We start from the raw sequence: 17,027 nt of genomic DNA, 5'->3' as shown, positions 1-17,027 counted from the left end.
AAGCTGACAATTTACACAAGGTTTATTTATATTTCTTGTGCTCCAAACTTCTCTGTCTTCTCGTATGAATGTAACACATCATAAGAAAGTGTTTCACCACTGTTCAAATGCACTTTGGATCACATCATTTATATGTATAAATGTTTTCCATCTGAAAGGACTAAATATTAAATGAAACAAATGACAATAAAATGCAAAGTAATCTCTTCAGTAATCAAAATACTTTTTGAATGTAACTGTATTCTTATTACCAATTATTTAAATTGTAACTGTAGTGGAATACAGTTACTTATATTTTGTATTTTAAATATGTATTCCCGTTACATGTATTCCGTTACTCCCCAACACTGCTTAAGCTCTTATCGACAGCATTTGTCGACAGCAAAACCAGAAGTTCATCCATCGAGAAGTTGATCTACCAGCATGGACTGCATACTCAGAAGTTCATCAACCTGGAAAATTATTATCATATACTAAATAGATTTTTACAGAATAATTCAGTGCTTTGACAAACAATAAAAGCCTCACATTTCTACTTTACACACTGGCTCTGATTACTTTCATTGTAAGGATGTTACTGTAACTACAGTCCATCAAACATCAAACATGTTGTTGTGATGTTTTTCTAAAGATTAAATTAAGAAGAAAGAATTAATGTTCTTGTCACTCTTCTTTTTCAAGCATTCTTATGTTATCAGTTAAAATCAAGCGGTTTTTATTTTATTTCTGCTTTTAAGATGGAGGTGGCCAGAGAGGAAAAATGCGAGTTTCTGCCCTTCCTGTCTCCTCATGAGGTAATCAAGAGAGATGGACGTGTAGCAGGCCTGCGATTCTGCCGCACTGAACAACGGGATGATGGCACCTGGATTGTGGATGAGGAGCAGATTGTCCACCTTAAAGCCAACTTCATCATCAGTGCCTTTGGCTCCATGCTGAACAATCCTGCTGGTGAGGTCATGCCTAAGCCTGGTAGCTCACAAATGGCAAAGTTGCTATAGCTGGCACTAATGAACTTAAATTTGAATGGGGTTATTAATATTTAAAATCTTTTGTGAAGCTAAATATGTAGTGCATTGTTAGAGCCAAAGTAACAGTAGTTTAATTTCCCATGTTGCTCAAATTATTTGTTAACCAGGCAGTGTAGTTTTAAGGAACCCAACAGAATGATTACAATACATAGCCTATAGGGAAATGTTATTGCTCAGAGGTTGCTCTTTCAGAGCTCAGGAGATATGTATGCATAAGCATAGATCTAGCAGGAAGATCTTGGGATTCATTCTATCAGGCCTCTCCTCCAATCACAAAACTGTCTCCGTTTCGTTCTTGAGATCCCTCAAGAAAAGCCCAATGAGAATTGGCGAGTGGAATTTGCATGCCTCTCCTCCGGACATACGGGTATAAAAGGAGCTGTCTCGCAACCACTCATTCAGGTTTTGTGCCGAGGAGCCGAGACAGTTTCCCGGCCATTTCAGAGGGTAGTACAGCATTGTGGCAGGGGGGACACAATGTCTCGTTCCCTCCATCAGGAAACAGAGGTTACGACAGTAACCGCAGCCTTTTCTCTCTAAGTTTTCTCTCCACAGAGTATTCAGTTATTCGACTGGGGCCATTTTAATGCTCAATATATGCGTGTTCTTTTCCTATCCTATTCTTTCAGGGGGAAAAGACCCCGCGGAGACCACGTCCTGCCCGGAGGGGAGGTAACATATGGCAAGCACGTCATGTGGGCTCAGAGTCGCACATGGAAGAGGCACGGTGGTAGGTCCTGCCTGAAAGGGGAGGAGCTCTACAAACATGGCGACCAGGACAGAGAGGGCTCTGTCGAAGGGAGACGCAGGTCTGCCGACAGGGAGACCATACTGCGGAAAATACATCACCGGGGGTTACCGGAGTAACTGGCACCTGTGGAGCACCTACCTCAGTAAGGGCATATTAGCACACGTACTGGTTCCGGCTGTGAAATCCTCCACCGAATTTGCGAGCCACAGGGCTAGGGAGGAAGGACATCCAGGGTTCACGGGTTCGTGAACTCTCATGGGAAAAGAAGCGCACATCTTCGCCTCTTTGGAGGGGAAAGGCACTATATGCAAGTTATACACCTGGCCAGCTGTCCGTATTCCCGAACTTACCTGTTCATACCTGACAGAACACGGGACAAAACCGGCTCAACCCGGAGACTGTAAAATCTCGCGAAGGTATTGGGTATCGCCCAGCCCTCTGTCCTGCAGATGTCTGCGAGAGAGGTGCCATGGGCCAGTGCCCACGAGGATGCCAGACTCCTTGTGGAGTGTGCTTGTATTCCTGAAGGGGCGGGCACGGCCTGGGCCTGCTATGCCATAGCGATGGCATCCACGATCCAGTGAGCCTCTGTTTGGAGACATTGTTTCCTTTCCGCTGTCCACCAAAGCAGAAAAAAGCTGCTCAGTGCGTCTAAAGCTCTGCTTGCGATCCAAGTAGATTCGCAAAGTATTCACCGGACACAGCAACGACAGGGCTGCACTTGCAGGTTTAACACCTGATCCCTGAAGGGGGTTGTGGGAACCTTGGGCACATAGCCCGGCCGGGGTCTCAGGATTACATGAGAGTCACCCGGACCAAACTCCAGGCAGGTATCACTGACAGAGAACGCTTGTAGGTCCCCGACCCTCTTGATGGAGGTGACCGTAATCAGGAGGGCCGTCTTCAAGGAGAGGGCTTTCAACTCGACGGACTCTAACAGCTCAAAGGGGGCTCCGCGAAGGCCCAGGAGGACCATGGAGAGATCCCATGAGGGGAACAGGCGTGGCCTAGGAGGATTCAGCCTCCGGGTGCCTCTCAGGAACCTGATGATCAGGTCATGCTTCCCTAAGGAATTACTGTCCACTGTATCGTGGTGTGCCGCTATGGTGGCCACATACACCTTCAAGGTGAAGGGGGACAGCCGTTCCTCCAGCCTCTCCTGCAGGAAGGAAAGCACTGACCCGACTGCACATCTCTGAGGGTCTTCAGCTCGGAAAGAACACCAATTCGCGAACCGACGCCACTTCAGGGTATAAAGCTGCCTCGTGGAGGGAGCTCTGGCCTGAGTGATCGTGTCTACCACTGCTGGTGGTAGGCCACTTAGGTCTTCCGCGTCCCATCCAAGGGCCAGACGTGGAGGTTCCAGAGGTCTAGGCGCGGGTGCCAGATGGTGCCCCGTCCCTGAGAAAGAAGGTCCTTCCTCAGGGGAATTCGCCAGGGAGGGGCTATCGCGAGGAGTGTGAGGTCTGAGAACCAAGTCTGGGTGGGCCAATACAGGGCCAAGAGGGTAACCTGCTCCACGTCCTCCCTGACCTTGCACAGGGTCTGTGCAAGTAGGCTCACTGGGGGGAACGCATACTTGCGCAGCCCCTGGGGCCAGCTGTGTGCCAGCGTGTCTGAGCCGAGGTCAACTTGCTTTGCCGAACCGACTCCAAATCAGCTGGACCACCTGGGGGTGGAGTCTCCACTCTCCCCTGAGCATCACCTGGAGCGACAGCACATCTGCTGTGGTGTTGAGGTTGCCCGGGATGTGAGTGGCCCACAGCGACCTCAGTCGCTCACCGCTGACTCCATAGGAGGAGATATGCGACGTGAGCGTAAGTTGCCTTGGCAATTTATAAACGCTACTGTCGCTGTGTTGTCCATCCGGAACAACACATGCTTGCCCCGGATCAACAGAATAATACTGCCAGCAACTTAAGGCAATTGATGTGTCAACACAGTTGCAGTCCTGTCCAGGAGCCAGCGGCTGCGTGCCCATTGCACACGGCACCCCAGCCTCGCTTGGAAGTGTCTGTCATAATGACGACATGCCTGGACACTTGCTGTAGGGGAACTCCTGCCCGTAGAAATGCAAGGTCTGTCCAAGGGCTGAACAAGTGGCGGCAGATTGGCGTGATGGCTATGCGATGTGTGCCGCGGCGCCATGCCCATCTCGGGACTGGAGTCTGAATCTAGTGCTGAAGCGGTCTCATATGCATCAACCCTAGTGGCATGACCGGCGCCGAGGATGCCATATGCCCCAGGAGCCTCTGAAAGTGTTTCAGTGGAACCGCTGTTCTCTGCTTGAATGACTTCAGGCAGTTCAGCAACGACCGCATATGCTCGTTCGTGAGGCGTGCTATCATCGAGACTGAGTCTAACTCCATGCCGAGAAAAGAGATGCTCTGAACCGAGGAGAGCTTGCTCTTTTCCCAGTTGACCCGAAGCCCTAGCTGGCTGAGCACGAGGTCCCTGTGTGCGCATAGCAACTCTCGAGAGTGAGCTAGAATCTGCCAGTCATCGAGGTAGTTGAGTATGCGGACACCCACTTCCCTTAACAGGGCAAGAGCTGCTTCTGCGACTTTTGTGAAGATGCGAGGGGACAGGGACAGGCCGAAAGGGAAGGACCTTGTACTGATATGCCCGGCCATCGAAAGCAAACCGTAGGAAGGGTCTGTGTCGAGGTAGAACCGAGACGTGAAAGTACGCGTCCTTCAGGTCTACCGCCGCGAACCAATCTTGATGCCGGACACACGGCAAAATGTGATCTTGAACGGGAGTCTATGCAAGGCCCGGTTCAGAACTCGCAGGTCCAAGATTGGCTGCAACCCACCGCCTTTCTTTGGTATGATGAAGTAAGTGCTGTAAAACCCTTTCTTTATCTCCGCTGGAGGGACAGGCTCTATCGCGCCCTTGCGCAGAAGGGTCGCGATCTCCGCTGAACCGGGGTGGGTGCCTGGCGAATTGAATTGTGTTGCTGAGTCAGATGGACCTGGCCAACCACCGTGACAGATTGTAAAGCGCTAGCCATGCGTCCAAGCTCCAGGCGAGGGGCATTAAGGGGACGATCGCGTTTAACGTACCTGTGGGTGGGGCCTCGCGGCGGGAGGGAGCAAGGGATGCCACGTCGAGGAGCCTCGTTTCGTCTCGAACTCGTGGCTGTGCTGAGGAGACCTTCGAAGCACTTACCTTGCTCCATGTACCCAGCGTTGGGGGGGTTGACGACGGGGGAGGAGGGACTTTTTGACCGTCCTCTTAGTCCGGCCCATTGAAGCCCCCAAATCACCTCCAGTGCCAGCCGGGCCGGCCTCGTACCCGGAGGTAAAAGCGAGGCGCGGGGGGCGGCTAGAGTGGCTTTCCCCCGGAAGAAGGAAAGCCGTGACCACAACGTAGCCATGGTCATATCCTCGCAATGAGAACATGAACCATCCATGAACGCTGCCTCAGTGTGATCGCTGCCCAGACATGTGAGGCAGCGCCTGTGGCCGTCGGAAGCGGAGAGATAGCGACCGCATCCTGGAATCACACAAAGACAGAAAGGCATCTTTATAAAGACTCATTGTTAAAAAGACTTTCAACATCAATGTGTGTGCTCCAATTGAGAAAATATACTCTTTAGCAGGAATATACACACTTTTAGTGCTGTCGAAGCACCCAGGGGCAAAATCTGCACTCGTCGTGCAGAAGGAGAGAAAGCCGCTGGAAATGTGCCATATATCCAACAGCATACGCTTCTTAAGAGGTGAATGGAACAGCAGTAGTATTCAGCTCGCTGATAGTACAATCGCTCGGCTCCGAAGAAAAAATCTGAATGAGTGGTTGTGAGCCAGCATCTTTTATACCCGTATGTCCGGGGGAGTGGCATGCAAATTCCACTCGCCAATTCTCATTGGCCTTTTCTCAAAGATCTAAGGTGTTCGGGGCTCTCAAGAGTGACCTCTAGTGTCACTACATCGACACAACGTCGAGTGAGTGACAGAAGGGGAACTCTGAGAAGATTGAGACTGAAGCAAAAGTATCAATTTGCTCTTAATTGAATCTCATTAGTTTTACGCAACCCATTTTTACCACATTTATTTCCAAAATGATAACCAAATGCCACTTAAATGCAATTACAATAAGGTCGTGTAACAACAATGCAGCCTCCTAATGTTTGAAACTTTTATCACTGCATAATACCAAATTGTTTCACTGACAATTATTTTAAAAGTAGGCCATATACAGTATGCACTGCACAGTATTCAGTAAGTAGTAAGCTAAAACTCCATTCCGAACATAGCCTGGTTCTGATGTTTGCTGTAGTGTATAAGAATATTGATGTGCTGAATATGTGAGAGCACATGTTGGTCTTACTGTGGTCTGTGTGAAAGATTTCCCAAGCGAGCCATTAGAGAAAGCAGACTGTTCCCTCGTCAATAAGCATTCAGCACCACCCCACTTATCTTTCCTTAGCAGATTTTAGTAGCCACAGTGTGATAACCATCACTCTGAGGGAGAGGCAGGAGATGATAAGACCCTCAAACACAAGAGCCTCGTTTCATTATGGGAATCCATTATCAATCCACCATCACAAATACAACCTTATTTCATCAGATTAGCCAAAAACATCCACCACACATTCACATATTATGGTTGGATCATATATACTGAGGTTCTTGCTTGTATATACAGCATATACACACAAGGATACACAAGGATCAGAAATTAATCGGGGCTCAGGGCAACAATGTCACTAAAAGTGACCAAAATGCATCAGCTTTTTGAGTTAAAGTGGCAAAGATTGCCCCAGTAGTGAGTTCCTCTTTTTTAATCTAACAATTTATATATTTCTTATTATTTGGTTCAAAGCCTATCTAGTTATTGGTTTAGTTTGAGGTTAGTACATCTGCAGAATGTATGCACTGTCTCAGAGGTGAATGTTGTTGAATGTGTAGTTAATATGAAGTGTTTTTTGATGAAAAACAGTAAATTCAACTTGAAACAGTTAGTGATTAAATCAAAATCTACAATGAAACTAGACAGCTGTATAATTTAACATTGTGTCTGGTCAATTATTTCTAATTTCAGTACTGATGTTGTTTTTGATGTTGATTTTATTTTATAGGTTACAGTCAAAATGTTAATTTCTGACACACACACACATATATGCTTATTTACATTTATACATTTGGCAGATGCTTTTACCCAAAGTGACTTACAGTGCCCTTATTACAGGGACAATCCCCCTGGTGCAACCTGGAGTTAAGTGCTTTTCTCAAGGACACAATGGTGGTAGCTGTGGGGATTGAACCAACAACCTTCTGCTTACCAGTTCAGTGCTTTAGTCCACTACGCCACCACCACCACTTATCTGTGTGTGTGTGTGTGTGTGTGTGTGTGTGTGTGTGTGTGTGTTTTATTTATTTATTTATTTATTTTATTTATTTATTTATTTATTTATATTTTTTGGCACATATTCATTTGACTATTTTTCACATCCTTATTTTTTTTTCTTAACGTTTTGTTGTCGCAGTGTTGTTGCCCTCTGGCCGGCCTGTCATCCATCATAAGCGCTGTAATGTCTCTGAGCGGAGAGTCATTTCATCACATACTTGAAGCTCAGAGATAGCGAGCTTATGAATGCCACTCACTCCCCGCACCTTGCCCAAGATATGAATTACTTATCCACTGCAATGGCCGGTGGAGGCAACAGAAAAGACTTGCGTTGCGGAGTAGAGAAGAGAAAAGCAGAGATAACTAGAAATTCTCCCCCTGCAATCTTGGGTGGGCAGGACGGCCGGTGATTCGATCACCATCGGCCAGTGGGATGGGCAGCTGACTGGCTACTTTTGCCTTGTGGAGATCCTTTGCTGGAAACCCTTAAGCAAAACATATTCAGATCCAGAGGCCTTTAAATATGATTGAAATATGCTCACAATGTGAATGTGAAAACGACAGTGTCTTTTTTCTCTTTGTTCACTGTTTTATTTATTTATCTATTTGTTTTTGGCTGAAGTGAAAAGTGTCTGAGTTTGGTTCTTCAGGGATTTTCCACGGCCAACCTGGCTATTTGAAAAGGACCCCTGGGTGTCTGCGGACCTCAGTTTATGAAACATTGCCTTAAAGAGTAGCCCTTTTATTGGAAGGCATTAGCAAAACATTACCTAATTTTGATCAAAAGGAATCACTTTTGACTTTTTTGTTTCATAACGCAATTGCAATATTTTTAAAAATAATCGCAAAATGGATTTTTGTCCAAATTGTTCAGCCTTAGTTAAAGAAATAGTTCACCAACATTTTTTAATTCTGTCATCATTTACTCACTGTCATGTCATTCCAAACCCATATGGTATAATTGTTTCAATTGAACAAAAATGCAGAATTGTCATTTAGGTTTTTTCATACAACACAGGTTCATAGTGACTACAACTGTCAAAAATTTTAAAAATGTACCATAAAAGTAGTCCATACAACTCCATATTCAAGTCCTCTGAAGGCATACAATAGGTTTGTGTGAGAAATATATACAAATTTTAAATCATTATTCACAGGTAATCTTCCCCTCCAGTGACCTGTTAACTTGAGAACTTCTGCGATCGGATCACCGAGTGAGTGAGTTGAACTTGAGAACTGGCTGAATTAAATTTTTGAAGAAATCGTTCAGTGCAATTTGTGAATCAGATAAACCTGTTCATTGAAAAGAACCAGCTCAAAAGGATGATTTATACATGAATACAACATCTCTATTGAGAACTGCAGCGGAGAGGAAGATCTGTCAGTGAATAATGACTTAAATTTCCATCCATTTTTGACACAGAGCTATCATGTGTCTTCAGAAGACTTTGAATATAATGCAATGTAGTCATATGGGCTATTTTTATGGTGTTTACTTTAGTGTTTTTTGGCATTTTTTGGAGCTTGACAGACATTATTATTATCGTTGTATGAAAAAGAGTAGTGTGAACTTTCTACCAAATTCTCCTTTTGTGTTTCATGGAACAAATTAACAGCATATAGGTTTTGAATTGGGTGGACTATTCCTTTAAGTGATTTGTTTTTGCCTTTTCAAAAAATGCATCCCACACACTCACTTTCATCCATCCGAAGTGGCTTCTTGTCCTCTATGCTGTTGCATTTCTTCATGCCAGCATTTTCCTCATTGTATTTCTCATAACAGCGTGCATTCTGTCTGCTAATGGGGCTTGGCATTGAGCAGTTGAATGAGAAGTTACTCTAGAGAGGTCTACTGGATTCTGAGAGGAGGCCATTTCATTTAAGGGGAAGATCTCAGGAGTCCCTTAGATTTGTCACACTCCACAGCCCTGGCGTGTGTGCATGCAAGAGAGAGGGATGGGGGATGCAAACAGGAGGGTGTAAGAATGTTTTTTGTTTTTTGCTGAAAGTGATGAGGCCGGCAGTCTTCGTGATCAGTGGAGCGTCAGGCAAGGAGAGCTGGCAGAGGGACTAGGGGATTGATCTAGAAAAAAAGAAAAGGGAAAATATACTCAACAATAACAGCCACGGCAAAAGCATAAACAAGGCCGTCAGGGTTACAAATTCCTCTGCTTCTCTCACGGAGCCATCCAGAGAGACTGTCATTTCTTCTTCCAAAGACATGTCTTTATTATACGTTTAAACAATATCCAGCATTAACTTAGTGAAAGGTATAGATGTATGGTGAGGTCCAAAACTGTGAAACCACTAGTGAAGATGCTTCTGTTTTGCATTTTTTGAAAAGTTGAACTGAAAAATTGACATATCTGAGATATATGATTTTCCCAAAGTGTGTAAATGCTGTGGCTTTCAAAACATTGCTCTGTTTGCTTGAGAATCCCAACAAGCCAGACACAGCAACTATCTAATGTGTGATTTTGTGGCCGATGGTTCGACCAATGGAAGACGAGGGACATTTTTGAGAATCCTCTTTGAAAACAATCATTATTCTTGCAATTGGGTTTGGCGTTGCTAGTGGCAGAGAAATTACACACTTAACCTTTGAATTCGATTTTAAATCCCGGATTTTCAATTTGTTGTTTGACTTTTGGACCCCACTGTTTATATTGGTTGTTTACCGGCATGCCCTGCTTAGTTGTAGTTTTAATCAACATATTTTCACTTAATTTTCATTCCTAGCCTCTCTGATCTGTGTGACGTTGTGTGTTGCAACAGTGAAAAATGCCATGGAGCCCATCAAGATGACTGGATGGGGGACACCTGAGGTGAACAGCGAAACCATGCAGACTAGTGAACCCTGGGTGTTTGCAGGCGGAGACATCGCCAGCTTGGCCAACACCACCGTTGAGTCTGTCAATGATGGCAAACAAGCTTCCTGGCACATCCACAAGTACATCCAGGTGGGCTCTCCACTCAATAAGCCAATCCATCTAATTCTGCATTTGGATGTCTTACATAGCATACTTAGTATTTGGCCACATTTGTGTGTCACTCTAAAAGCATGCTTCACATTATGTGTCAGTGCCAGCAATTTTCAGCATTAGTGCGGCACTCAAAGTTTTACACTAACATTTTTTATCGTGGGGGCATAATTCCATTGGGACTTTTCTCTCAAGGTGACATCTTGAGTGCTTTTGGCTTAGGCACTCAAAGAGAAGTTTTTTTTGCCCCTTAGATTTTCAAGCAGGAGACTATTTTCTGTGATTTTGCAATGAGGCCTAAGTAGCAGCGTAAAGAGAAGGTTCATGCAGAGGTTAATCGCTAATGTAACTGTGGCCAGAGGAAGCCACACTGGAGTGTTTGTTCAACTAAATCCATTTCCCTCCCCCAATACCATTCTGTAATTTCGGACTACATTGAAAGAGCTGGTCAAATGTTTGCTAATGGGTTCAGTAGTTCAAGATTGCGTAAAGCAGTGGAAGATCACATTTGTTGTGGGTGTTGTTTAAATTTTGGTTTTAGGAGTTTGCGTTTAAGTTTGGATTTTCAGCAGGATGAGACATTCATTCCTTCAACGTACTTGTTTATCTATGTGATTTAGCTTTCAAAAAGTATTTCTTCACTAGTATACTCTTGAAGAAAGGAATACAAAAGTAGAAGAGCCCCTCATCCATTCCCAATCTGAAAGAATGCAATACAGTTGCAGGCAACAGTGTGTGATCAGGGACAGGAGCGGTTCTAGACCATTTTGACTTGTGTCCACTGTACACATATAAAAAATTGTTTTGCTGTTTTAATATTTGCGGCTGTTTTAGTATTTGCAGATATGCAATTTTGTAAAGACCACCAAAGATTCACCAAATTTGAATAAAAGGCCTATTGACACGGGGGCACAGGGGCAGTGAATATAGTCACGGCTGAAGGGCGTTGTTAAGCTCGATGCAAAGTGGAATGAATATACATTATGTGTCTGTATTCACATTAGATGAAGTTACTGTTTACGAACAAAAACGCTGACAGGTGGCACTTCCGAGTTCTTTTGGCAACCGAGGAAATAACTGCTTTCAAAAAAGTGTAATTTGTCCGGTTAAAACACCCTGTTTTGAGATTTGGTCTTTTAAAAAAAAGGATAGTTGACCTCTCATCATTTACTCACCCTCATGCTATCCCAGATGTGTATGACTTTCTTCAGCAAAACACAAATGAAGATTTTTATAAAAATATCTCTGCTCTGCAGGTCCATACAATGCAAGTGAATGGTGATCAGAATAGCTGCACTGTATACCTACATTTGTAGCTCCAAAAATCACATAAAGGAAACATAAAAGTAATCCAAATGACTCCAGTGTTTAAATCCATATCTTCTGAAGTAATATAATAGGTGTGGGTGAGAAACAGGACGTCCAATGTAGTGACACTGGAGGTCACTCTTGGGAGCCCGATACACCTCTGGTCTTTGATAAAAGGCCAATGAAAATTGGCGAGTGGTATTTGCATACCACTCATCCGAACATACGGGTATAAAAGGAGCTGGTATGCAACCACTCATTCAGGTTTTGTGCTGAGGAGCCGAGACAAGGTCGCGGACATTTCAGTGGGTAGTTCAGCGTTGTGGCAGGAGGGACACAACGTCTCGTTCCCTCCATCAGGGAACGGAGGTTACGCACTAACCAGGATGTTCCCTATCTGTCACTCACTCAATGTTGTGTCGATGTAGTGACACTAGGGGTCCCTATACGAAACGGCGCAACTGGCTGAACTGTGTTACGTGAACTGGCGGTGTGTGACGGGCAGACTACTGTGTGCCTCGTAGCCAGCGCACCAGGCTGACACATAACCTCCCCCAACACTGTTATGAGTGTCGAACGGCCCTTTGGGGGGGAGGTATTTTGAGTGGAAATACATCACATGGTCTTGCCGAGCTTTGTCAGAAGTATGTCATATGGAGAAGTCCCATGGTAGGTCTTACCCTGCGGGGGAGGAGTTTCTACAAGCATGGTGACTGGGGCAAAGGGGCCTCTGCCCAAGGAAGACACAGTTTACCAACAGGGAAACGAATTAGCGGAAGATATACATCGCATGGGGTTACCTACGGGGAACCACCACATGCGGAGCACCTACCCCAGTGCAGGGCTTAGTTAGCACGTGTACTGAGCCGGCAGCGTGTTTCTCCGCAAACTCGTCTGCCACAGGGCTCGGAGGAAATCATCCAGGAAACACAGTTTGTGAACACTACTGGGAGTAAACGGCGCACGTCTTCAGCTCAGGGGAGGTGAAAGGTGCTATGCACAAGCGTTACACCCGGCCAGCTGTCCCGGACTTACCTGCTTGTGCGTGGCACTACACGGGATGATTCCGGTTCCACCCGGAGATTGTAGAACCTCGCAAAGGTGTTGGGTGTTGCCCAGCCTGCTGCTCTGCAAATGTCTGTTAGAGAGGCGCCACTGGTCAAGGCCCAGGAAGCCGCTACACCCCTGGTAGAATGGGCTTGTAGCCCTACCGGGGGCGGCACATCCTGGGCGTGATATGCCATTGTTATGGCGTCAATGAGCCAGTGGGCGATCCTCTGCTTGGAGACAGCGCTTCCTTTCTGCTGTCCACCAAAGCAGACAAAGAGCTGCTCAGAGATTCTAAAGCTCTGTGTGCGATCCAAATAGATGCATAAAGCGTGCACTGGACACAGCAACGTCAGAGCTGGGTCTGCCTCCTACTGGGGCAGCGCTTGCAGGTTCACCACCTGATCCCTAAAAGGGGCCGTGGGAACCTTGGGCACATAGCCCGGTCGGGGTCTCAGGATCACGTGAGAGTAGCCCGGACTGAACTCCAGGCACGTTTCGCTGACAGAGAACGCTTGCAGTTCTCCTACCCTCTTGATGGAAGTGAGCGCAGTCAGGAGGGCAGTCTTCAAGGAGAGTGCCTTAAGCTCAGCTGACTGCAAGGGCTCAAAGGGGGCTCTCCGTAGACCCTGAAGAACTACAGAGAGGTCCCATGAGGGAACGAGGAGTGGTCTGGAGGGATTCAACCTCCTGGTGCCTCTCAGGAACCTGATGATCAGGTCGTGCTTCCCTAAGGACTTACCATCCACTGTGTTGTGGTGTGCCACTATAGCGGCTACATACACCTTCAAGGTGGATGGGGACAGCCGCCCTTCCAACCTCTCCTGCAGGATGGAAAGCACTGATCCGTCTGCGCATCTCTGGGGGTCTTCACGTTGGGAAGAACACCACTTAGCGAACAGACGCCACTTAAAGGCATACAGGCACCTCGTAGAGGGGTCCTAGCCTGAGTGATCGTGTCTAGCACTGCGGGTGGTAGGCCGCTTAAGTCTTCCACGTCCCGTCCAGGGACCAGACATGGAGATTCCAGAGGTCTGGTCGCGGGTGCCAGATGGTGCCCCGTCCCTGAGAAAGAAGGTCCTTCCTCAGGGGAATTTGCCAAGGGAGCGCTGTCGCAAGGAGCATGAGGTCCGAGAACCACATCTGGGTCGGCCAGTAGGGTGCTACCAGGACGACCTGCTCCTCGTCCTCCCTGACCTTGCACAGGGTCTGTGCAAGTAGGTTCACTGGGGGAAACGCATATTTGCGAAGTCCAGGGGGCCACCTGTGTGCCAGCACATCTATACCGAGAGGTGCCTCGGTCAGGGCGTACCAGAGCGGGCAGTGGGATGATTCTTGGGAGGCGAACAGGTCTACCTGTGCCTGCCCGAATCGACTCCAAATCAGCTGGACCACCTGAGGGTGGAGTCTCCACTCTCCCCTGTGGGTAACCTGCCGTGACAGCGTGTCTGTTGCAGTGTTGAGGTCACCCGGGATGTGAGTGGCTCATAGCGACTTGAGGTGCTGCTGACTCCAGAGGAGGAGATGGCGGGCGAGTTGTGACATACAACGGGAGCGCAGACCACCTTGACGGTTGACATATGCTACCGTTGCCATGTTGTCTGTCCGAACTAACACATGCTTGCCCTGGATCTATGGCTGAAACCTCCGCAGGGTGAGCAGAATTGCCAGCAACTCGAGGCAGTTGATGTGCCAATGCAGCCGCGGGCCCGTCCATAAGCTGGCGGCTGCGTGCCCGTTGCATACAGCGTCCCAGCCTGTTTTGGAGGCATCTGTCGTAACCACAACGTGCCTGGAGACCTGCTCTAGGGGAACGCCTTCCAGTAGAAATGTGAGGTCGGTCCAAGGGCTGAAGAGGCGGTGACAGATCGGCGTGATGGCCACGCGATGTGTCCCGTGGTGCCCAAGGTGGTCCCGCAGCGCACCGCCTTTTTCAGTACAATGAAGTAGGGGCTGTAAAACCCCTTCTTCATCTCGGCCGGAGGGACAGGCTCTATTGCATCCTTCTGTAGGAGGGTAGCGATCTCCACGCACAAGGTAGCAGCGTTCTCGCATTTCACCGAGGTGAAGTGGATACCGCTGAACCTGGGCGGACACCTGCCAAACTGAATCGCGTAGCCGAGTCGGACGGTCCGGATCAGCCATCGCAACGGATTGGAAAGCGCAAGCCACGCGTCCAAGTTCCGGGCGAGGGGGACCAAGGGGACAATCTCGTCGGACGCACCAGCAGGTGGGACCTCGCGGCGGGGCGGAGCCTGAGGTGCCACACCATTTTGTGGCTGTGCTGAGTTCAGGGACATCAAAGCACTTACCTGGCTCCTTGTGACCACCCCCGGAACAGCCTGGGATGGGGAAGGAAGAGGCCTGTCCTCGTGACCCGTGGAGACTGTCACATCAGGGGCGGGGAGACCGCCACTGGAGCGCCAAACCTGCCAAAATGGAATGGTGGACGGTGGTCATGATGACGGCCGTGCACACCGGGTATGTGACCCAGGGAACGAGGAAACTGTTCTTTTGCTGAACTGTTGGGTACCGCAGCCACTTGGGCATGCTGCGAAATTAAATGAAAAGGCAACAAAAGATTCTCCTCCCGGCCCTCCACCGGGGGATGGAGTGGTCTGCTTACCAGCTCCAAGGCAGTGGGTTTTTTCGTCCCTGGGTCGCCCGTCTCAGGGGCGCTTTGAAATGGGGGCAGCAAGGAACCATGCCTTGATGGCCTCTCCCATCTCGACCAGGTTGAGCCAAAGGTGGCGCTCCTGGACCACCAAGGTGGACATCGCCCGCCTGAGAGACCACGCCGTGACCTTCGTCACCTGGAGAGCGAGGTCAGTCGCCGAGTGCAGCTCCTGCATCAAATCTGGGGCTGAACTACCCTCGTGCAGTTCCTTTAGTGCCTTGGCTTGGTGGATTTGCAGGAGAGCCATGGCGTGCATGGCGGAGGCGGCTTGTCCAGCGGCACTGTAGGCTTTGGCCATCAGGGACGACGTAAACCTACAGGCCTTGGACGGGAGCTTTGGGCGCCTTATCCACCGGAGGAATCGCCGAATAGCCCCTGGCCGCCCCACAATCAAGGGTAGTGAGGGCAGGGGAGCTGAAAGATCGGGACCGGGCATTAAAAGGTGCCTCCCTCGACCTTGTCAGCGCCTCGTGCACTTCCGGGAAGAAAGGAACTGGAGCGGGGCATGGCTGTGAGCGGCACTGCGAGCCCAGGAACCAATCATTGAGCTGCGAGTGTTCAGGGGAGAGCGGAGGGTTCAGGGGAGAGCGGAAAACATGTCCATCATTTCCATGTCAGCCTATGACTGGGCGACCATACCCGAGGGAGGGAGCCCAGCTGAGGTTTCTGCATCCGACTGGATGAGCCCGCTCTCCGATGCTGCGCTCGAGAGCGGTCCAACTCACCGTGAGGGGGGATACCCGGTGGAGGTGGTCCCATTGGGGTCCCCAAATCGCCCCCAGTGCTAGCCGCGCTGGCCTCATACCCGTAGGTAGAAGGACCGAGGCAGGGAGCCGCTGGGGTGTCTTGCTTTCTTACGAAAGCAAGCCGCGACCGCAACGTTGCCATGGTCATGTTCTCGCGATGAATGCATGATCCATTCACAAATGCTGTCTCCGTGTGGGTTGCGTACGGACACGAAAGACAGCGATCGTGACCATCAGATGTTGAGAGATAACGACCGCAACCAGGAATAACACACAAACGGAAAGGCATCTTTAAAAAGACGTGTCTTTAAAAAGACGTTCCGTGTGTGCCACTTTTTTGGAGAAATATGCTCTTTTAATAAAATATACTCTATTATTTCTGCCGAAACGCCCAGGGGCGTTCTCTGCAGTGCACCAGTGCAGAGGAGGGAGAATCCAGCAGAGGTGAATGAACATTCAGCTCATTAAACATCGACCGTTCGTCTCCGTAGAGAAAATCTGAATGAGTGGTTGCATACCAGCTCCTTTTATACCGGTATGTCCGGGGGAGTGGTATGCAAATACCACTCGCCAATTTTCATTGGCCTTTTATCAAAGACCAGAGGTGTCTCGGGCTCCCAAGAGTGACCCCTAGTGTCACTACATCGACACAACTTCGAGTAAGTGACAGATAGGGAACAATATTTTAGTACTTTTTTTACACTAAATCTCCACTTTAACTTTCACTTTCACATGTGAAAGTGAAACTAAACAGGCACCACATGTGACTTTCAGATGTAAAATTAAAAGTGGAGGTTTAGAGTAAAAAAAGGACTTACATTTTGATCTGTTTCTCACCCACACCTATTATATTGCTTCTGAAAATATGGATTTTAACACTGGAGACTTATGGATTATTTTTATGTTTCCTTTACATGAATTTTGGAGCTACAAAAGTAGATATACATCTATTACCATTCACTTGGATTGTATGGACCTACAGAGCTGAAATATTCTTCTTAAAATCTTCATTTGTGTTCAGCAGAAGAAAGAAAGTCATACACATCTGTGATTCCATGAGGGTGAGTAAATGATGAGATAATTTTCATTTTTGGGTGAACTATCCCTTTAACTCTGATCACAAATGGCTGTTTT

General features: G+C 47.9%; 1 protein-coding gene across 1 annotated transcript in view; it reads left to right on the top strand.

Moving 5' to 3' along the window:
- The window catches only part of LOC127440388 (dihydropyrimidine dehydrogenase [NADP(+)]), a 231,188-nt gene that overhangs the window by 89,713 nt on the left and 124,448 nt on the right, over positions 1-17,027 (top strand). Inside the window, exons 11-12 of the mRNA XM_051696916.1 lie at positions 738-948; positions 9,910-10,094. Coding sequence (XP_051552876.1) covers positions 738-948; positions 9,910-10,094 — 396 coding nt within the window. The remainder of the gene's footprint in view (positions 1-737; positions 949-9,909; positions 10,095-17,027) is intronic.

This window comes from Myxocyprinus asiaticus, chromosome 5 (assembly GCF_019703515.2).
Source record: "Myxocyprinus asiaticus isolate MX2 ecotype Aquarium Trade chromosome 5, UBuf_Myxa_2, whole genome shotgun sequence".
Classification (NCBI taxonomy): domain Eukaryota; kingdom Metazoa; phylum Chordata; class Actinopteri; order Cypriniformes; family Catostomidae; genus Myxocyprinus; species Myxocyprinus asiaticus.
Note: the sequence above shows the minus strand (reverse complement) of the source record. Positions and strands in the feature narration are given on the sequence as shown.